Here is a 23,844-nt window from a genome sequence, read left to right on the forward strand (position 1 = left end):
TGATTAGAGGCTGGGGAGGACCAAGGGCAGTACCTGCACAAAGGGTAGCCTGCATCACCGCATAGATAAAATTGTAAACCTTTTCTTACAACATCTTTGGGGGATTTAAGCAGAAAGACCTCTTGGTGGACATGAAGACTTTCAGGGTCTATTTAGAAAAACAGGGGATGTCCACACTTTCAGATTCTGCAAAGGAAGCCCTGAATTTACCACTGACGGGCAAAGAGATCCAAACTGCCATTAAAGCCCTAAAGATGTATTCAGCTCCAGGGGAGGATGGCTATACTGGGGCATTTTACAAGGTGATGCAGTTTGTGTTACTAGGTCCTTTGGCCTCCTTTTATCAAGATGTGGTAGCCATGGGGTCCTTTCCCAGATTTGCTAATATAGCCCTCATTATCTTACTATCTAAACCAGGTAAGCCTAAAGAAAATGTGGACTCATATAGACCCATTTTGTTACTTAATGTTGACATCAAAATATTGGCTAAAGTACCTGCTTACCCAGCTGTCAGCCCATCTCCCCAAGCTTGTTAGTCCAGTTCAGACAGGGTTTGTGCAGGGAAGACAGTCTGTACATAATGTATGGAAAATCCTGGCAGTGTTAAGTCATTGCAGAACTACTAACCTTCTAGCATTGGTTGTAAGTTTGGATGCAGAAAGAGGCGTATGACACAGTAAACTGGAACCAATTATTTGCCATCCTATCATATGTGGGAATCAGTGGCTGATACTTTCATGCAGTAACTGCTCTTTATACACATCCTAGGGCTAAACTCTTAGTGATTGGTATACGAATGTCGTCCTTTTTTGTTGAGAGAGGCACCAGACAAGGATGTCCACTCTCCCCCCTACTGTTTGTAGTTTGTTTGGAACCATTATTGAGATTAATTAATTCAGATCCCACTATTTCAGGGGTATGCGTATCTAATTCATAGGTTAAAAGTCTAACATTTGTGGATGATATTTTTCTCCTTTTAACCAATCTCCAAGACTCTTTGCAAAGATTGCTAACCTTAATAACGGAGTATGGGAGCTTATCAGGGTTTACGTTAAACCTGGCCAAATCTCAAGCATTACCACTACTGCTGGAAGTTAGGAATACATGGAAGGGAGACTTCCACTACAATGAGCTGAAACACAAATAAAATACTTTGGAGTTAACTTGCCTATAGACTTCAAGTCCTTGTACTCCAATAATATCACAGCTCTACTAACTGACACAATTCGCCAACTGGCAGTGTGGATGCATCTATAACAACAAAGAGAGTCCAAATCTCCCGTAAAAAACACCAGAAAAAAACAAAAAAAAACGGAAGATATACAGAAAGACCAAACTCGCAAATGTAAAAAAGCCAAATTTATTTCTAAAGACCTTACATGGTCCGTGTTTCGGCCAAAGAGGCCTTCTTCAGGGGTCTACAAATTGGCATATATAAATATTCATCCAAAGGTTCACTCAAATTCAGACAAATCTGCTAATACTGTCCGACCGGTGCATAAACCATATAATCAAATGATTCAGATTTGTCTGAATTTGAGTGAACCTTTAGATGAATATTTATATATGCCAATTTATAGACCCCTGAAGAAGGCCTCTTTGGCCGAAACACGGACCGTGTAGGGTCTTTAGAAACAAATTTGGCTTTTTTACATTTGCGAGTGTGGATGCATCTACCTTTATCTCTGTGGGGGTGAATTCACCTTTTTAAATGGTGCTTGCTCCTAAATGGTTATATACATTTCAGTTGCTCCCGCTTTATACGCATCATTGTGATGAGAAACTGTTACATAGGTGCCTGCAGAGGTTTCTGTGGAGAGGCAAGAAATCTTGGCTCTCTGTAGAGGTGCTGCAGAAACCCAGGGATCATGGAGGTATGGGATTGGTCAGCATTAGATAACTTTCAGTAGCTAGTGGCATGTACCACATCAGTGATTGGTATCGAGGAACAGGCTATTTTATAGACACAGCCTTGGAGCTGGGTTTATTGCCAAAGATACATTTTAGTTATTTTTTCCACACCCATGCTCTCCAACCTCCTGAGATTTAGCAGGTTAACCCCCTTCTTTTGGTAGATAGCAAGACTTGGAGATGGCTCTGCAAACAACATGGTTTCTCCTCCACAGTGACTCCATACATGTCAATATGTGCTAGTTCTTCTTTTCTTCCAGGTCTAGGATCTAGTAAGTTTCAACAGTGGACAGCACAAGGTTTAAAATTCCTACTCCAAGTACTAACAGAGGACGACAAGAAAAAATCTTTGAACAATTGCAACAGAAGTTTAAATTACAGGCAGTTGATGTTTTTGCATATAGACAGTTACATCATTACGTGTCCTCTCTACCATGGATAGACCTTACAGAAAATGTACAAAAGACTATAAGCAAGGCGCTGACCTTAAGATCCTACACAAGAGTACCATTGTCTTTACATCACATGTACTTAAGAGTCGACACCAGACTTAGATTATAAAGAGTTGGCCCAAAAATGGACTGTTGATTTATCATGCACTTTTATACAATCATATATAATGGGACTGAGCAAGCAAAAAACCAGTTTGATACATCAAGAAATGTTATACAAATTTGCCTTTTGCTTACATATTTCACGACGTAGAACGTTTGCTATCTGCAAGACCTCTGGGGATCAGTGTCCAAAATGCAAGCTTCCATCAGCATTCTTGGGACACATGTTATGGACATGCCCGAGAGTCCAAAGATTTTGGAAGTCACTGTTGGATTCCATACAGTTGTGGTGGAACTGCCTTTGGAACCAAGACTACTTTTTGATAAATGTACAGTAGATGGCCCTGAATCACCGGGCCTTCATCGATTTCTCACAAACGCCTTGCTTTTTGGTAAGAAAACAATTCTTTTCTCTTGGATACAGACTACTCCTCCTGTTTATCATAGATGGCACAGTTATTGAACAATTGTGATTAGAGCAGCTATACATTAAGGATTTCAACAACTCTAAAGGACAGATTATCCAGGCTATTTGGGATCCATTCTGGCTTACCTTACCACACAAAACCAGAAGTAGACTCTTGAACATATAATCCTAAACTTTCTTAATACATCATGGAAGGGTACCTAGATTGTTCTTAGAAAAATACTGTATGCGCATACTGAATAGAGATGGGGAACTGTTGGATTTTTCTTTAAAATGGTATGAATTTGTTTATGGCAGTGTTATGGCTTTTTTCAGTAAAAAAGAGTAAACATAAATAGAAATGGCTGAAATTGCACAGTTTGGAAATGGATGACGTAATGCCAATTGTGAAAACATCAACCCTGAATCCAAACAAATCACAGAGCCTGATGCCTGCCAGTGAGCCTTCTTAGGAGTAACCCTTGCACTCTTGGGCTAGGCCAAACTAAATACCTCTAGCTCAGGAAGCAGATGAAAGCCTGTTTCTTCTCCCAAGTTTTTAATACATGTGAGAATTGATGATCCGCTCACTCTGCACTTGACCTAGATTGCTGCACACCCTATAACTTAGGCTAGTTTCTCATATTTTATTCAACTTAATACCATCTAGTTACTTTCATCCTGGCTTCATCATCTCTATATAAAGTCCCATTACCAGAAATCTACAGTTCTAGAGATCTTAGCTACCTTACTAACTAATGCTTCTTTAGATCTAGCTTCTTTTCAAAACCTCTCTATTCATAATCGGGTCAGAGTTTCGAACAGATGGATGTAGAAATGCTATCAGAAATTAGGGAGGCTAACAAACTGGGCAACACAATAATAACGGGTGATTTCAATTACCCCAATATTGACTGGGTAAATGTAACGGCATGCTAGGGAGGTAAAATTCCTTGACGAAATCAAGGATTGCTTTATGGAGCAGCTGGTACAGAAGCCAACAAGAGAAGGAAAAAGTTTTGACCTAGTCCTTAGTGGAGCGCATGAACTGGTGCAGGAGGTGATGGTGGTGGGGCCACTTGATAACAGTGATCCTAATATCATATTTGAGATCAGCTTTGGAGTAAGTACACACAGGAAATCCAGTACGTTAGCATTTAGCTTTCAAAAAGGAGACTATGATAAAATGAGAAGAATTGTGAAAAAAAACTTAGAGGAGCAGCTGCGAAGGTCAAAAATTTATATCAGGTGTGAATGCTGTTCAAATATACTATTCTGGAAGCCCAGGCCAAATATATTCTGTGTATTAAAAAAGGAGGAAGGAAGACCAAACGACAGCCAGCATGGTTAAAAAGTGAGGTGGAAGAAGCAATTAGAGCTAAAAGAAAATCCTTCGGAAAATGGAAGAATTAATCGACTGAAAATAATAAGAAATGTCAAGTCAAATGCAAAGTGCTGATAAGGAAGGCAAAGATGGACTTTGAAAAAAAGATTGCGTTGGAGGCAAAAACAAGCAAGAAGCTGGCAAAAGAATTGGTTGGACTGGTAGATGATCGAGGGGTAAAAGGGGCAATCAGGGAAGACAAAGTCATAGCAGAGAGATTAAATGAATTCTTTGCTTCGGTCTTCACCGAGGAAGATTTCGGAGAGCTACCAGTGCCAGAAATGGTATTCAAAGCTGATGAGTCAGAGAAACTGAATGAAATCTCTATAAACCTAGAAGATGTAATGGCTCAATTTGACAAATTTCAGAGTAGCAAATCTCCTGGACCGGATGCTATTCATCCGAGAGTACTGATAGAACTGAAAAATGAACTTGCGGAATTATTGTTAGTAATATGTAATTTATCTTTAAAATCAAGTGTGGTACCAGAAGATTGGAGGGTGGCCAATGTAACACCGATTTTTTTAAATATTTAAATCATTTTTTATTGGTGGTATGTAATACATTACACTACACATCATAAGCAGTTTCATCCTTTAACCGACATCCATTTTCAAGTTTTAGCCCAACTTCCCCCGCCCCCCCCACAACTTTCCAACCCCTCCCTTTGTCTAGTGTCATTGCTTAAAGATAAACGTATGCACTCAACTGACACATTTCAGTCTGAAAACATTTCGTGTACTTTGGTGCAATTATTGTTCTTTTATTTGCTAACCTTTCCCATCACACCCCCCCCCCCCCCCTTCTTCCCTTTACTCTCCTTCCCTCTCCCTTTTTTTCATATTCTTCATCTGACAAGGTACATGTTACAGGTTTAACAAATAACTACGTGCTGCTGGAGTCAGCGTGTTCCAAAAGGGAGCCCACTGATGTTGGAACTGTTTCCCGTTGGTGGTATCAAAGTCCACTATGCCCAATTGTTCCATACGCAAAAACCACAGCATTTTCGTTCGCGATTGCTGGAGTGTTGGGGCCCAATGAGACAACCACTCCGTCAAAATAACTTGCTTACAATAACTGTACGCATCACAAATGCTGTGAAACCTCTCCTCTTGGGGCGCCCCATGTCCAGGCATCCAAACAACAATGCCGGGTGTAATTCCAACTTTGACTCCAAATTGTGTTAACATATTTTATGAGATCTCTCCAGAACTTCTGTATGTTCACACAGGTCCAGAACATATGGCCCAGGTCTGCACCTTCTGCCCACTCTTAGGGCATTCTCCCCAAGGAGAGAGACCCATGTAGAATGCCTTTCTTGGTGGTACATACAGACGAAGGACAAATTTATATTGTAATTCCCAATGTGTTGACTGATCAGTTGTTTGTCTGATCGAAAGAACATGGGCTTTGATTTGCGCTGCTGTAATGTCCACATGAAGGTCTTCCGTCCACCGTCTTGACACTTTTAGGTAGTCCAACTCCCTGGCGGTGTCTTTTATATGTTGATGATGGTAAGCGAGTGGCACCTTTTGCTGTGCTTCCAGTGAGAACGCTGAGGAGAGCTCCTCTTGAGCATCTTCTGCCAGGGATTCCCATGGCAAGGAGTGCACATAATGCTTAAGCTGTTCATAATGAAAGTGATCTTTCGTAAGCACTCCAAACTCCTCTTGTAGTTCCGAAAAGGGTCTTATATGCCCATCTCTGGTGACAACTAGTAGTAGATATTTAATTCCTCGCCTCTCCCATGTGCCGAATGTAGTATACAGGCTACCTGGTGCAAAGGCCTTATTGTCACAGACGGCCAGGTATGGAGTCACCTTTGGCGTGAAGTGATGTAGACGACAAATCCACTTCCACACTGCTACTGCAAATGTCATAATCCTGGAATATCGTAATACATACGGGATGGGCGCCCCAGAGGAATGTAAATAGTTGCTGAAGTGGACTCCTCCCGTGAGGGCCAGTTCCAGAGTTGTATCTGAAAAGTCTTGTGTATTCCGAAACCAGTCATTTATATTCCTCGTGCCGCTGGCTATGTTTAGGAACTTTATATTTAGCAGTCCTAATCCACCATACTCCACTGGAATGCAAAGAGTTGCTATGGGTAATCGGGCCTTACGCCCTCTCCAAATAAAGCCTTGTATCGTGGCATGTAATGTTTTTTCAGTAGCACCGATTTTTTAAAAAGGTTTCAGAGGGGATCTGGGAAATTACAGACCAATAAACCTGACGTCGGTGCTGGCCAAAATGGTAAAGACTATTATAAAGAACAAAATTACAGAGCATATTCAAAAGCATGGATTAATGAGACAAAGCCAACAAGAAGGGAAATCTTGCTTCACCAATCTATTGCATTTCTTTGAAGGGGTGAACAAACATGTTGATAAAGGTGAGCCAGTCAATATTGTTTATCTGGATTTTCTTTAGGAGTTTGACAGAGTACCTCATGAAAGACTCCAGAGGAAATTGGAGAGTAATGGGATAGGAGGTAGTGTCCTATTGATTAAAAACTGGTTAAAAGTTAGAAAACAGAGTAGGGTTAAATGGTCAGTGTTCTCAATGGAGAAGGGTAGATAGTGGTGTTCCTTAGGGGTTTGTGCTAGGACCGCTGCTTTTTAACATATTTATAAATGATCTAGAGATGGGAGTAACTAGTGAGGTAATTAAATTTGCTGATGACACAAAGTTGTTAAATCACAGGAGGATTGTGAAAAATTGCAAGAGGACCTTATGAGTCTGGGCATCTGAATGGCAGATGACGTGAGCAAGTTCAAAGTGATGCATGTGGAAAAGAGGAACCTGAATTATAGCTACGTAATGCAAGGTTCCACATTAGGAGTCACCAATCAGGAAAGGAATCTAGGCATCGTCGTTGATGATACGTTGAAACCCTCTGCTCAGTTTGCGGCTGCAGCAAAGGAAGCAAATAGAATGTTAGGTATAATTAAGAAAGGAACGGAAAACAAAAATGAGGAAGATATAATGCCTTTGTACTGCGACTGCACCTCGAATATTGTGTTCAATTCTGGTCACATCTCAAAAAAGATATAATGGAATTAGAAAAGGTACAGAGAAGGGTGACAAAAATGATAAAGGGGATGGGACGACTTCCCTGTAAGGAAAGGCTAAAGTGGCTAGGGCTCTTCAGCTTGGAGAAAAGAGGGAAGATATGATAGAGATATAACTTAATAAGTGGAGTGGAACGAGTAGATATGAATCGCTTGTTAACTCTTTCCAAAAATACGAGGACTAGGGGATACACAATAAAGCTACAAAGTAGTACATTTAAAACTCAGAGAAAAATTTTCTTCACTGAACGTGTAATTAAACTTTGAAATTCGTTTACAGAGAATGTAGTAAAAGCACTTAGCTTAGCGGGATTTTAAACAGGTTTGGATGGCTTCCTAAAGGAAAAGTCCATAGGCCATTATTGAAATGGACTTGGGAAAATCCACTTCTTATTTCTAGGGTAAGCAGTATAAAATGCAGTGGCGTACCAAGGGCGGGGCGGTGGGGGCGGTCCGCCCCGGGTGTCAGTGGGTGGGGGGGGGGGGTGCTCTGCTGGCGCTGCAGTCAGCCCTTGTCTCCTGCCACCACCCTACCTTTAAATAAAAAGCAGTGAAGCGGCGTGGCAGGCAGCACCTCATGTCTGCCCTGCTTGCAAACGAAGTAAATCTCCATTCTCCTCGTCGTCGTCGGGCCTTCACTCGCTGGGTCCCGCCCTCGCGGAAATAGGAAGTTACCTCAGAGGAGGGCGGGACCCAGTGAGTGAAGGCCCGACGACGATGAGGAGAATGGAGATTTACTTCGTTTACAAGCAGGGCAGACGCGAGGCACTGCCTGCCATGCCACTTCACAGCTTTTTCTTTAAAGGCAGGGTGGTGGCAGGAGACGAGGGCTGTCCTCTCTGGATGAAGCTGATGGTCAGGTCGGGGGCTCAGATGGAAGGGGGGGGGTTCAGATGGGAGAAGGGGGGTGGAGAGGGGGGTTTCAGATGGGAGAAGGGGGTGTGGGGAAGGGGCTTCTCAGATGGGAGAAGGGGTGGGGGCTTCTCAGATGGATATGGAGCTGAAACTGGGGGCTGAAAAGGGGAGGAAGGTGGGAGATGTGGGCTGGGGCTAGAACTAGGGGCAGGTGGGATAAGGGGGGGCTGGAACTGGGGGCTGAAAAAAGGGGCAGAGAGAGGGGGGGGGACAGATCTTGGATGGATGGATGGGGGGGAGAGGGATGGCAAATGGTGGATTGAAGGGGCAGAGAGAAAGGGCAGACAGTGAATGGAAAGGGTTGAGAGAGAGGGCAGATGGTGGATGGAAGGGGCAGAGATAGAGGGCAGATGTGCATGTAAGGGGCAGGGAGAGAGGGCAGACATTGGATGGAGGGGACAGCAGAGGGCAGACACTGGATGGCAGAGAAAGAATGAAGACAGATGCTGGATGGAAGGAAGACAGTGAAAAGAAGATGAGGAAAGCAGAAGCCAGAGACAACAAACTGTAAATAAAATATATATTTTTATTTTTTTTTGCTTTAGGATAAAGTAGTATTGTAGCTGTGTTAATAAATGTTTATAATAGAACATGTAAATAAGGTAATCTTTTTATTGAACTAATTTTAATAAATTTTGACTAACTTTCGGAGAGCAAAACCCCCTTCCTCAGGTCAGGATAGGACACTGTAACAGCACTATACTGTATTGATCTGAGGAAGAAGGTTTTGGCCTCTGAAAGTTAAATGTATTAGTCCAATAAAATGGTATTATTTTATTTTCTATGTTTTAGTTCTATTTGTTAATTTGTAAAGTGGTGATTGGTATTTGTTAGTTTTTTCAAATTTACATCTGCTGTCTTTATATTTTGCACAGTACTAGGGGACATTTTCTGTTTCTGTGGTGTTGCATTGTATGCAGAGTCTGGCATCTTGGGGGTTCAGTTTAATTTTTGTCTAAATAGAAAGTTTATGATTACTTATTCTATAGTGGATTAGGGTGTATCTGTGTTTGTGAAAAACACATGGCTTTCAGTTGGCACTGACTTTGCAGGATCAACAATCTGTACTATTCTGTCTGGTTTTGTTTTATAATAGGTGAATTGATGTTCTAGTGCTCACTGTAGTGTTTAAGATGCTTTCCTTTTCCTTGTGTGACTTGTAGAAATGACTGCTTATGGTATGGTAGAATTGCTGTATAGGTCCTGAGTGTTTTGTATTCTCTGTATGCCTAGTACTGGATTTTGGAGGGGGGTGTTAAAAAATGACCAGCCCCGGGTGTCAACTACCCTAGGTATGCCACTGCACATAGCTCTGGATTTAAATGAATTCAACTTCAGATGGTGAGTGAAGCTATGAAGCAATCCTGCACAAACAAGTATTACAAAAAGTAGAGTCCAGGTTAAAAGAATCAAAATTGAAAATCAGTTGTATGTCATTAGCAAAGAGGTATGCATTAGCCTTCAAAGACTGTAACAGAAAAGCCAGAGGATTTAAAAGTAGGTTAGACAGCAGAAAGGATAAGGCACAGCTCTGAGGAACCCCATGTGGCTTGAGGAATGTTGTTATACAAAACCTCAATATACGCTTTCACCAACAAAATGTCTTCAGAAGGGCATTAAAATTTGCCAGCTGGATCATCACACCTAGAATCTTTTACATAAGATTGTATATTGGGAATAAATGGTCTTAAAAAGTTATCTTTGAAATTGATAAGGGTTCAAGTAAAGACCCCTTAGCAAAGATAATTGGTTGTCCAGGAAGTTTTAATAAATCCTTATCAATTTTTGGTAATGTATTAAATCACTGGCATTATAGGAGCTTCAGCTGACAAAACCTGGTATTTTTTTGGGTGATGGTCTGTGGTCTACAGAATGGGTTTAAATTTTTTTTTTTCAGTTCAAATTTCACATTGGGTATAGGAGCTTGATCCACACTTTGATAAAATAATTGATGAATAAGTTGCCCCATTATTTCACAGACATATCCATCACAGTAATGCCTCCCCCCCGCCCTTTGTCATCAGCTTTTACTATATCATGGTTGCACTGAAGAAATTTCCATATGGATCATTCTGTCCAACCAAGAGTATCAAATCTGTTTACAAAATGAGATGTCAGCTTTGCAACATCTTTTTCAACAAGTTTCATTAAAGAAGGATTTCATTTTGGGGATGTGTCGGCTATTTCAGGTGACCTAAACTAGTCACTGTTGGTGACAGGATACTGGACTTGATGGACTATTGGCCTGACCCAGGATGTCATTTATTATGCTCTTATGTTCTAAAGATTCAGAAAAGCCATCTTAAAATTACCATTCATTGTGATTTATTTTCAAACTTTTGTCTTTTATTTAATGTTGCAGATTGCAGCGTTTAACAAAGGATCTTCTCAAGCAAAGTCAGATCCAGGATAGTGGATCATGGGCAAACAATAAAGTTTCAGCTTTGGACAGGACCCTGGGGGAAATATCTCGAATTCTGGAGAAGCAGGTACTTTTAATGCTACTAAGTTGCTATGTTTTCCATGAATAGTTGCCATACAAGAGTATCCTAGAGCAGTGGTTGGTTGCACTGACTGCACTGCATTGATCAAGATTTCAGATTTATCAGGGTATATTCACAGTGGCTTCATGTGCTCTGTGTTTCTGTGTGTATATCTTAGTTGGCAATTTTCAGAACTCTCTAGGCAGCCAAATTCCTATAAGCTCCTGGGTTTAGTTTGGAGGAGGGCCATTGCCCCACCAAATGCTGCAGGATGAAGTGACTTCCTGCTTCTCTTCTGCCTCCTCCCAATGTGGTTGATCCATCATCATCTCCTCCCATCACCATGGTGGTCCTGCATCTTCCCCTATTGCCAACTCCTGTGATGTGCCCAAACCCTCAAACCTTTCTATCACATGGCCTTCCTATTGCTGTGACAATTACCCTAAAAAGAAAATCAATTAGCCATGTTGTCTCATGCTCAAGAGCTCTAAAAATCGCTGCCAGATCCCACCTGCAGAACAACAGGGAATGTGCATCAGAGAGAGCAGGACCGAACAGTGATTTACAGTGTGCTTGAGAGCAAGGTTCCTTGGTGCATTGGTTTTCTTTTTAGTGTAGATACTGTCACAGCAACAGGAAGGAACCACACAAGGGACAGTTGAGGAAAGAAAACAAACCGTGGTGGGGGAGGGGGTGGCAAGAGGAAAAGATGCTGGATATAGGAAAGGAGGCAATAGGAAGACAGAGGGAGAGAGATACAGAAGTGCTGGACCACTTGTTGGGGGAAGAAGAGGAAAGATGCCAGACCATGGGGGTGGGGGGGGGGGGGCTTTTGCTGTGTTCTTATGGAAACCTGGTGAGAAAGCTGAGATAAAAGAATGAGTACATAGAAAGGCAAAGATACAGAAATGCAGAAAAAAGTTAGGTGGAAAGATTGATGTCAGAAACAAATGTAAGGAAGCAAGAGAGATGACAAAGAGACAGACCAAATAGAAAATATAAAGGAGCCCCTTGAAAAGGGCTTAGGAGAAGCCTGATAAAAGGAAAGTGGACAAGAGATGAGGATCACTCTGATTACAAAATAAAATGCCCATACATCAAAGATAGAAAAATTTGTTTTATTTTCAGTTACTTTGTGGAAGGATATTTGTCTACTTCTGAATCAGTAAGCTGAGATGAATTCACAAAACAGGAGACCATCCTACCACAACCATATTGTGGATATTTTTTCTGTTTTGGCATATGCTGAAAAACAAATACCAAACTGTGCAAGATTCCATAGCCATTCTGGTATCAGCTTACACTGCAAAATTTTGCTGCAGTATGCTGCAATAATATGCTCTCTCTTTATGAGCAAGTAACATAATTGGCTGCTGACACCTCAGAGTTTTCGCCAACCTTTGGAAATCTTTTTTTATAAAGCATAAGAAGCTATCGGGGCGATTGTATAAGCTCATGCCTAGAACTACCTGACACTTAGGTGCATCAATGGCATCTTTAATTGGCATTTTTTCACAAAGGTTCACTAAGTGCTGTTCTGTAAAGTAGCACCTAAGTGCTATAGCTTGTAACTCTGGGATGTAAACGTGGGAGGAGCATAGGCGGATCAATGGTGTGGTGCCAAGTGACACGTGTAACTTACAGAAAGCCATCAATTCCGGAGGTATAAAAAGCTCATGCCACTGGCAAACTTAGGAAGCTTCAGTTTCTGGAGCTCTATTTAGGGAGGTTTGGCCCACCTAGGGTCACCTTTAGATTGTTGGTTTTTTTTCTCTTCTGTTTATATATTGAGGGCAATTTCATGCCTTCATATCTACAAAGTAGGTGGCTAATTATTAATCCTTGAGCTTTGCACCAATTTTCAAAGTGAAAATATGTAGAAAGAAAATGTGTCCAAATACATCTATATATTCTTTTTGTGGAGATATTTGTTTTTGTCAAATGGCAAGCATGTATGTTTCTAGATTCTGTTCCTAGGACCATCACCCTCTGCTGTGGGTAAAATTGCACATGTAGGATTAATTTATTTAAACTATGTATGTGCCACAAATTGGTATTTCTAAGCAACTCACAATGTAACAAAGAAAATAATAAGATAACTCACCAATACACAAAGATGAAACTACAAACAGTATACCTAACTTATATGGACTTACATGAACATGAGCAGGAGTCAATCAGTACCATAAATTAGGTGCAATGCGCTTGAATGCATATACATTGTTTTCACTGTAGGAATCATTAGCAGATACAGATATTCTAGTCATACAGATCTGGCAGGATAATACCTTTGTGAAACTTTTTCAGAATAGCTGATGAGAGACCATTCAGTGCTTTAAAAACTATCATATCTTTAAATTTAATTTGTTCTTTGATTGGCAGCCAATAGAGTTGCTCCAAGTATGGGGTGACTTGTTAAAATTTTGTATCCAAGAAACTAGTCTAGCTGCAACATTTTGTACATACTGTAAAGTTCTTCAAAGCTCAGTGAGGAAGGCCTTAGTGTTTAGCATAACAATTATCCATGACAGAAACAATTTAATGTGAATTAGTGCAAAGTGATACACATAGGGAAGAATAAACCAAATTATAGTTGTACAGTGCTAGGTTCCACATTGGGGAGTCATCACACAAGAAAAGGATCTATGTGTCATAGACAATATGTTGAAATCTTCTGCTCAGTTTACAGTGGTGGCTAAAAAAGCAACACAATGTAAGGAATTATTAGGAAAGGAATAGAGAATAAAATAAAGAATATCATAATGCTTTTGTATCACTTCGTGATTTGACTATACTTTGAGGTTTTTGTGCAAATCTGTTAACTATATCTTAAAAAAGATATAGCAGAATTAGGAAAAGTACAGAGAAGGGACACTAATGACTCATATGAGAAAAAACTAAAGAAGTCAGAGTTCTTCATTTTAGAGAACTAACAGCTAGAGAATCTGGAACTCTTTCCCAAAGATATCCACTGGGCCATTTTGTGGAGGCTTATTTCTATAGAACCTACAGTCCAGTTTGATTAATTTTCAAGCTTGTGTATTTTTGTGGGTTGTTCCCTTATGGCAAGTCTCATCCCGTTCCTTTAAAAATTTTGGAGAGCTATTTTGCGTCCCCCTCCCCCACCAGGACATTCTCAACTCCTTTTGTATAATTCTTTCCAACTTCTTTTAGGTTGGAAAGAGTAACGGCGTATCTGGGTTTTAAAAAGTTTTGAACAAGTTCTTGGAAGAAAAGTCCATAGTCTGCTAATGAGATAGACATGGGGAAGCCACTGCTTACCCTGGGATTGGTAGCATAGAATGTTGCTACTGTTTGGGTTTCTGCCAGGTACTTATAACCTGACTTGGCCACTGTTGGAAACTGGATACTGGGCTAGTTGGACCATTGGTCTGACCCAGGCCAAGATGCACTAAAAAATTGTTAAAGCCCTTCCCTTACCGATCCCTTAGCGAATCGGTAAGGAACGGGCATGCATCAAGGAATAAGAATGCAAATGAGCTGCTCGTTGTAGCTCACTTGCATTCTCTATTCCATCGTTAAACAGTCGAGCATGCGCAGAGCAGCCAAGCTTTATGCGTTATGCACATGCCAAGGACATCCTTTATGGACGTCCTTCTCTATATATAAAAAAAGATGAGTTGTCTCCTTTCCATTGGGAGAAAAACAGCAGTAATAGATCTCTCAGGCCTACAAACATTAGCCATTTATACACTTCATCTCTTCTTCGTCAAAATAAACTATGGGATCTGCTGACATCACTTTCTATGCTTTCTTCTTCCTCCACTACTGGCTGTGGGCAGAATAGGCAAAGGGAATTGCTTCCTTCTCTATGACTGCAGACGCTGCTCTGTTTCTTTCCAGGGAAAAATCTCGTCTGTTCTAGGGCCATTGCTACTACTAATGTCACCTAGTACTTCTCTGCCTCTACCCATCACCACCAACTTCCCGAGCCCTTTCAGTTCTTCTCCTGGCCCCCACCGTATGAACTCATGGGAACTGCAATTTCTATTGGGGGCCATTTTGAGTCTTGTATGTAATTTCCTTGTTAAGGTGGATCCTGTTAATAGTCTCTACCATAGGCACCCGGTATAAGAGGCTTGGGGAGGCTATGCCTCCCCAGCCACAGCAGGATGGATCAGCTGTTTCTATAGAAATGCTAAATAGTATTAGTACTAGTTCTCCTGTGAGTCCTGCTGCTCTGGGGGGTTTAAATAGCAGCAGCAGCTACAGTGAAAGCCGTCTCTAGCCTTGTGTATAACCAGTTGTAATTTGATTATCTTACTAGTATTTACATTAAATCTAATTGCAGAATTTAGGTGCTAGGAAGTGGGATTGGTATGCTATGTACTCAAATTTGCTCAAGCCATATGCAAATTAGTCCATTTTTGGGAGGTTCTCATTTGCATATTTATAAGTAAAAATTGTTGGCAATGTTTACAGCCTTAATGTTAGGGCATGGCTCTGATCAAAAATGTGAACTTTGATCCAAAAACGAAGGGCTTAGCTAGGGTTTTTGACTAAAAATTCCCATTAGAGTGTCTGTATGTTAATCTGCATTCAAATAGAGCTCTCTGATTGGATGAGCAGCTCCTGTTAGAAAATCTGCCCGGGAACAGAGAGGAGAGGAGGGAATCAATGGGTGGGTGGGTGTGGATGGCTGGAGGGGGGGGCAGGGGAGCGAGGACAAGAAATGAAGAAGAAAGGCAGAAAGTAAAGAAATAAATGGAAAGAAAGCCCTGGAAACGGAGTTAAGAGGACAGATAGCAGCAGAATTGGATACTGGCCCAGCATGATCAGAAAAACAAAATCACCAGACAACAAAGGTAGAAAAGATAATTTTATTTTCATTATAGTGTTTGGAATATGTCCACTTTGAGAATCAGGTGCTCAACATTAAATGTTTATATTTATTTATTTACTTATGTATGGCATTTTATCCCACATTAAACATGAATTAGGATGTTTTGTGGCTCTACATGAGAATTGTGATATTATGATCCTTGTTTCATATTGTTGACGGTCTGCATTTTCCGTATGGGTGGTATATTGGTGTATTAGGCTCTGCCCAGTGTAATATTTATGGTACAGTAAGGTTCTGAGTGTGTTTTTGCACAAAGTTGTGCATAGTGTTTTGTAGTTGAGCGATTGTGGTTAGTATATGCTTTGAGCAACCACTTTATTCTTTGACATATGATACATATCTAATATCTAAATTTAATAAAAGGTATTAATTGTGACTTTTATTTTTATTTATTTTCTCTGTGTGTTATCAGACAATTATGGATTTAAGCTCCACCCCTGGCCCCACCCTTAATCCCGCCCCCTTTAGCCTCCCCAAACAGTTGGGCCACCGACCGCCTAAGGTCTCTACCATCCTGGACACTGACTGTGATCTGACCCCAATCTCTTTACCACAGCATATGGGGAATGAGGGAAGAGTGATAATATATGGGTGTGTGAAAGCAGAAGAGGAGTGTATGGTATGTTTGGATGTTTGTGCAGGAGATGTGTATATAGAACTGGGTATGTCTGTGTATGAGAAAGGGTAGGTGGTCTGGAGTGGATTGTTTCTGGACAGAGGACTGGATGTATGTGTGACTGGAAGGATGATGATTAATGGGAGCGGTGAGAAAAAAGGATGGGGGAAGGATGGCAGGAGGTGTGTGTGTGTTGGGTTGTTAATATAGATTGGTGTTTGTGTCTATGGTCAGGGGACGGTGTGTGTGGAGGGGTATGCATGTATGCACAGAATGGGAAGCTGCTGCATGTGATTTCTGTGTTATATGTGACAGAGACCTGTACTGCACACTTACAGTTTATAGTTTATTAAAATTTTATATACCACCTTTCCTTCCAAAAACAAGGTGGTTTACAATAAAACACAGCCAAAGGCTTTAAAAGAAAAGAGCGCCATAAAACAGATAGCACAGGAGAAAAAAAGAAAAGGGGAAATATAACTAGACCAGAAGAATAAGCAAAAGGAAGAGATATAGAAATATTGCTGCCCTTCCTCTCTCTGCTCTGTTTTCTGTTCCTCTTCTCCCTTCTAAACCTTTTCCTCCTCTTTACCCTCTCATACGCCCCTATGATCAAAGTTAATAGCTTGCAAATTTATGTGCGCTATTAGCTCTGATCATAGGGGTACTTCTGCAGGAGGATTGTGCCTAGGCATGCGCCCAAGGCACAATCCTCCCGCAGAAGTTGTTTGACAGGTCCGGGCTGTCAAATACCTGGATCTGTCAAACAGCAGAACTCTGTTGGTCCAGAGGGACCGCTGGCTATCTGCCCCTCTCCACCCCCAGCGGCCTACCTCTGTAGTGGTGGTAGTAGTTGGAGGAGGGAGGGACTAGCACTCCCTCCCTCCTCTTTGGGGGCCTTCCCAGAATGGTGGTGTCCCGCCCTGCCCGGTGTATCCTGGGATGCGCTGGACGGGGCTTACCTTCCATATATGGGTTAAGCCATATACCAGGATGTACCAGGCAGGGTGGGATGCCACCATTTTGGGAAGGTGCCCGAAGAGGAGGGATAGAGATGTAGGCCTCTGGGGGTGGAGGGGGGGCAGATAGCAGTCCCACTGGACCACCAGGATGTTTTTGTGCGATGTGTGAGGGGGGGGGGGTGGAAGGGGGGAAGCTAGTGCTCCCACTGGACCACCAGGGTTTTTGTGCCGTGGGGGTGGGGATCTGGTGTTTTTTGGGAGGGGGGGCGGACGGGCTTAGGTTTCACAGGTCTGGGAGAAAATCCCGGACCTGTCAAACCTCTTCAGTGGATCTCCCTCATTCCTCTCTCGCTAGCAAACCCTAATGCCAGCTCCGAGCCGGCATAAGGTTTGCAGCGGTAGCAGCACCCTTGTTTGGCGCGCTGCCCACTTATCATGAGGGATGAATGTGGGAGACCCTTGTTTGCATGTGCAATTAGCGTTCAGAACTGACAAGTGCATTATTACACATGCTCACCGGCTCTGATCATTGGGTGGGAGCAAACACAGGCGCTATTGTCCTCTAGCGCCCGTGTTTGCTTCTGATCATCAGCCCAATAGTCTTCTTTCCATTCTTAATTCCCACCCCTCCCTCCCTCCACTCCTCTTCTGGTAGCCCTCACTCTTCTCTCTCCACTTTATCATTCTCCTTCCCCTTTTCTCCCATCCCAACTCTTCTCCTCCACTCTACCATAACAGACTTTTTGTTTCACTGCTACCTTCTCTAGAGGAGCAGGGACCAAAGCTCCTTGCTACCTGCAGTCTCTGTTTGCACCATTTGTTTTTAAATGAAATTTTTATTGATGATTCAACACAGTTTACAATAACACAAAATGTCATAGTACCAACCATTAAATCTTATATTATTAATATTAACTTTTGACAATCAACTCTCCCATCAATATTTTTTACATTGAGTTATTCCCCCTTCCCCTTCCCCCCCCTCCCTCTCCTCCCCCCCTCTCTTTTCGCTCATTTCTCAATGATCTTCTCAGTGTTTGCACCATTTTGCATAACAAGTTGCAATTCCTTCACTGGCAGGATCTGAGGACCCTTATCAGCTGCTTTCCATACTGGTACCCAAGAGGTCTCTTGTTCCAGTGCCAGCAGAGTGATCAGTTTCCCCACTGAGCTTCTCTTCTTCCTCTTCCTCACCACTTCAACTTCCTTCTGTTATAGTAGTTAGTTCCCTGCAAAACTTTCTTTTTTTCCACTGCGGCCTGTGCCCCACACCACTCCGAGACTTAGTTCCTTCCCTGCCCTTTTTAAAACTCTCAATGCAGACAGATGCAAGTGGACACACAGATGGACAACAGAGAGATGGACTGACTGATTAACTGACCCTGAACAACAGGCACTTTCTCTTTTTTGAGAAACATATCTAAAAATGCCTGAACAAAGTCTGCACCTCATCTGATATTTTAATAATTTATCATCAGTGACTGGGAATTGAGCTTTAATACTGAGCTCTATTATTTGAAAAGGAAACTAGCCCCATACTTTACTGTATGCTTAGAATATTTTCTTAGTCATTAGCTGTGGATGAATCTTGTTTTGAGATTTGGGTAGCAGCAAGGTTACTGAGCTTTCTGTGGTTTATCAGTAACTTTAGACAGATGTATGCTGTTACCACAAGTAAACAAAATTTAAACAGACGGATTTGATGTGGATGCTTTCCAACTGCCTTTCAAAACTCTTCAGACTAGTGCCAGCTTTAAATAGAGATTCAGCTGTATGCGTTATGAACCTGAAACAGCCAGATTTTATCTGCCAAGGTTTATAATTTGATTGAAGTACGAGAAAGTAATGCTTTCTCTGTGACCCATGTCACCAATTACTATCTGAGTGATATAGGAGGATATTCAATATGACTTGGTACAATCAAGCAATTGTTTTACAAGTGCCCGTACCCAAGTAAGACTGTCAGCACAATCAACGGTAAAAGCAGCAGCAAGGATATACAGAGTGAAGCTGCAGGATTGGTCTATGCTGAACTAGTTCCTGGTTAGCTTCAAACAAAAGTCATTCAGTGACATTCTACTAACCATGGCAGTCCTATTAAAGAAAAGAGCGCACATTTTGTTGGTAAGCAAAGTACACAGAGCAGTAGGAATATAAATTCTTAGGTGTTTGGATATAAACAGTTACCCATGGCTTACAACGTTTCCTCTCAGCCAGGGAAGAAGTGCAAGTCATGATGTCTTCTGAGCAGCAATTAGGTTGGCCTGTGCATCCCTGGGCAAGGGGAGGAGGGGCAGTGATCATTTTTTTTAATGATAAAAATTGAGGAATTAAATATTTTTATTGAACTGAAAATGTAATTGTACTTAAAATAACTGTGGAGTCAGTCATATACAGTAAGTTAAGTAGGAATACCTCAGTTTAATACTTTTTTTTTTTTTTAGAAACGGCATAACTGAGATGTTTCTCTTTATAGCTTTCCTTAGAAATTAATATTTTCAGATTCTGGTAGCACCTCAATAATAGCAACACAAAATCCCTTTCATAGACACTTTGGAGCTCATTTTCAAAGCAGGTAGATGTCTTAAAATGACCAAAAAAAAAAAATAATCTGCCCAAAACATCTAAATTACAATTTTTGAAAAGGCAGAATTGGGACATTTTTCACTGAGTTCATCCAAATAGCAAGGGGGGGTGTTTGGGGAGGGACTAGGGTGGGCCCAAAATTAGGACACCTTTCGGTGAACAGGAAGAAATGTCCAGAGCACAAAAGAAGTACATTTTTATCTAGACCTGTTTCAATCAGGTCTAAGTTACAAAAATGTGCTCTGACTGACCGACTGGCCACTGGTCCCCCAGTTAAGTACATAAGTATTGCCATACTGGGACAGACCGAAGGTCCATCAAGCCTGGCATCCTGTTTCCAACAGTAGCCAATCCCAGGTCACAAGTACCTGGCAAGATCCCAAAACAGTACAATACATTTTATGCTGCTTATTGTAGAAATAAGCAGTGGATTTTCCCCAAGTCCATTTTAATAATGGTCTATGGACTTTTCTTTTAGGAAGCCATCCAAATCTTTTTAAACCCCACTAAGCTAACCGCTTTTACAGTTGATGCTATCTCCTTTCCACCTCATTAAGAAGTGAAACTGAAAGGGGATACCAAGCGCTATGACAGCGTCAAGTATTATGGGGATACCCAACAGAGCAGCAGGGCAGCTCCGATGAGTAGCCTAGAGGTCTGTGCGGTAGACTGTGGACAAGAGGGTCCAGGTCCAAATTCCATTCTACCTAGTATATTTGTGATGGAAATTGTGAGCGCTCCAAAACCACCAAATTACCTACTGTACCTAAATATAGGAGACACCTGCAGAGTGGAACACTATTGTAATGGTGTACAGTCAGGTAAAGTAGATTTTATTCTGTTCCTGAATGGCTCACTGTACAAAATAAAGGAACCATGATGGGTGTCATTGTTTAAAGTCCACTGCACTTACCACTAGGCTGCCCCTTTGATCTGCAAGGACCTCTGTGTGGCCATTTCTCTGAAAATGATGCCAGGTAGACATTCTAGTGCCTGGTTTTTTTTTTTGTGGTGTTTATAAGTTGGACATGTCGCTTTGGAAAATGACTCTTCTTTGTGGACATTTTGGGGTAAATTCTATAATGACACCTAAAAATAGCTGAGCACTATTCTATAAAGGGTACACGTCCTTTATAGAATAGCGCTTAGGGCATAAACTGAGCCTTAATTTTAGGCACCAGCAGTAACGCCTGCTAAAAGCTGGTATAAATGCCAGCACCTAAATTAGGTGCAGTTCTGTATTTTCGCATGTAAAATATTAGAACACCCAGAAAATGCCCCAAGCCACTCCCCCCAAATTTTACACATGTTAGGAATTACGCGTGGATTGTTTTAGAATATGATCTGCATATAAATCCTAATTAAGGCCAATTAACACCAATAATTGGTTATCAGCCAGTTATTGGCACTGATTAGCTTACTAAACTATTAAGTTGTGCATGCAGATTGGCTACGTGCTTCAATTTGCACATATGAATTTTGTCATCATTTTAGAATCTGGGGGTTACTGTGCAAAAACATCTGTCTTTGTGCCATTTTCGAACAGGAAACCCAGACGTTTTTCCTGTTTGGAAATAGCTCTAAGATGGGCGGCTCTTTTTGGACATAATGAAAGAAACATCCCAATTCTGACTTGGATGTTTTTCTAAAAATGGCCCTCCATGTGAAGTAACACATAATCCTGCAAATAACCATCTAAATAGCTATATAACAAACCTTAACAACACCAGTTCTCAAGACACAAATACCAACAACTGTATCTTTTAAAATTTAGATTCCATATCATCAAGCAGGTCAATCCATAGACTGGTGTGTATTCTCAGTGTTGGCATTCCTGCAATGAGGTCTGGAGAAAGGCCTGTCGCTCAGCTCTCTTAAGGTCCAGGTAGCGGCTCTAGCTTGCTTCAGGAGTTGCCTGAAGGGTGCTTCCCTGGCTTCTCAGCCAGATGTGCGTTTTCTCAAAGGGGTTAATCACCTACGCCCTCCTCTGCACGCGATAGTGCCTACGTGGAATCTCAATCTGGTGCTGCGGGCCTTGCAGAAGCCGCCCTTTGAGCCATTATCGCGGCTGTCTCTGAAGGACCTGACGTTGAAAGCGGTCTTTTTGGTGGCAATCACTTCAGCCAGGAGGGTTTCCGAGCTCCAGGCGCTCTCGTGTAGAGAGCTGTTCCTGGGGTTCACGGAGGCAACTCCTGAAGCAAGCTAGAGCCGCTACCTGGACCTTAAGAGAGCTGAGCGACAGGCCTTTCTCCAGACCTCCTTGCAGGAACGCCAACACTTAGAATACACACCAGTCTATGGATTGATCTGCTATGATTAATGGAAAGAAAATTATCAGGTATGATACATAATTTTACCTTGTGAGCCCTCTAGGGAAAGAGAAAGTACCTTCAGATAAGATATACAGCACTGTGTATATCTAATAGCGCTACAGAAATGATTAGTAGTAGTAGGAAAAGGCAGAATTGTGTGTATATATATATATATATATATATATATATATATATATATATATATATATATATATATATATATATATATATTAAGTGCACTTCGGATAAGTGCATGCTCTGTTTATCTGCATGCTGTACTTCGGTCCCGTTTTTGCTGCCATCAGTTTCTATGGGGACAAACTTCGGTTTAGCGCACCACTGATATGTGCAAGATTCACTTACATGCATGGTTTAAGACCTCTCCTCTGCAGGGAAGACTCTGCAAAAGCGCGCACATGTAATATGGAAGCCGATTGGAACGTGACAACCAACGAGATTTCAAATTTACCCCCCTTTAGCTGCCACAGGCAGAATAAGCGAAAGAATGTTGTTAGAGTGTACACTAGGGTTGTTGCGGCGGAACTGTAAGACTTTAACACTAGCTGAATGAATAGAAGTTCTTAAAAAAATTAGAAAACAAAGTCAAGCATCTATTGCTAAAGAATATGGTGTCAATCCCAGTCAAATTTCATGTGTCTTGAAGCAGAAAGACCAGCTTCTGGAAGACTGGCAAAACAATACAAATCCACAACGGAAACTAAAATGGGCGGGAAAAGCTGAGGAGGTAGAAGATGCTCTTTGGTGGTTTTTTCGAGTCAGGAGCAGACAGTTTCTTGTCAGTGGTCCACTGCTTATGGAGTAAGCTAACCAGCCACTGTTGGATGGTTGGAAAGATGGAAGGAGAGGAACAACATAAAGATCAAGAACAGCATGGTGAGAAACAAGATGCTGATGACTTTGGTGCTGAAAATTGGGTTGTTTCAGTTCTTCCTACCATCTTGAACGAGTTTGCACCTCGTGACATTTTCAATGCTAACAAAAACGGTCTCTACTGGCGAGCGATTCCTGATGGAACACTTGCATTCAAACACGCCAAAACTACTAGAGGTAAAACGTCGAAGGACCGACTGACGATCCTCCTTTGCTGCAATATGGGTGGGAGTGAGAAGTTGGAACCCCTCGTCATTGGAAAGAGCAAACAGCCCCGTTACTTCAAGAAAGTTAAGCGACTTCCTGTGTCATATGAGGCTAATGCAAATTCATGGATGACTGGGGAAATTTGGAAGCAGTGGCTAAAGAAGTTAGACACTAGAATACGGGCACAAAAGTGTCTGATTTTGTTGCTTTGTGATAATTGTGCTGCACACAGGGATGATGTCAGGCTGTCTAACGTCAAGGTGGTCTTCCTGCCACCAAACACTACCTCTCTGATCCAACCTATGGATCAGGGCATAATAGCCAATTTCAAACAACATTATCGGGCTCTTGTGCTACGTCGTCTGATGAGCGTTATGGATGACCAGACTGGCAAGAATAAACGTGCTGTTGAGCTGGCTCGTAATCTATCATTGTTGGATCATGTTACACAGGCAACCATTGTGAACGGCTACAAGCGGGCAAGCTTTGTTAAAGATGTGGAGATGGACGAAACAGATGCAGCTGTTGCAAACGTGTCAGATGAACAGGTTATTGACATCCCAGCCGGTGTTACTGAAGAGGAGTTCCATTGCTACGTAGCTGTTGATTACGATCTAAAAACAGCTGACGACAGCACTGATGTCTAGATATGCGCCTACACACAGGCAACAACAGCTGATGA

General features: G+C 41.7%; 1 protein-coding gene across 1 annotated transcript in view; it reads left to right on the forward strand.

The window, feature by feature from the left end:
• SCAPER (S-phase cyclin A associated protein in the ER) overlaps positions 1-23,844 on the forward strand; it is a 960,370-nt gene that overhangs the window by 385,544 nt on the left and 550,982 nt on the right. The window contains 1 exon segment of the mRNA XM_030187331.1: positions 10,604-10,730. Coding sequence (XP_030043191.1) covers positions 10,604-10,730 — 127 coding nt within the window.

The sequence above is a fragment of the Microcaecilia unicolor genome, chromosome 1 (assembly GCF_901765095.1).
Source record: "Microcaecilia unicolor chromosome 1, aMicUni1.1, whole genome shotgun sequence".
NCBI lineage: Eukaryota > Metazoa > Chordata > Amphibia > Gymnophiona > Siphonopidae > Microcaecilia > Microcaecilia unicolor.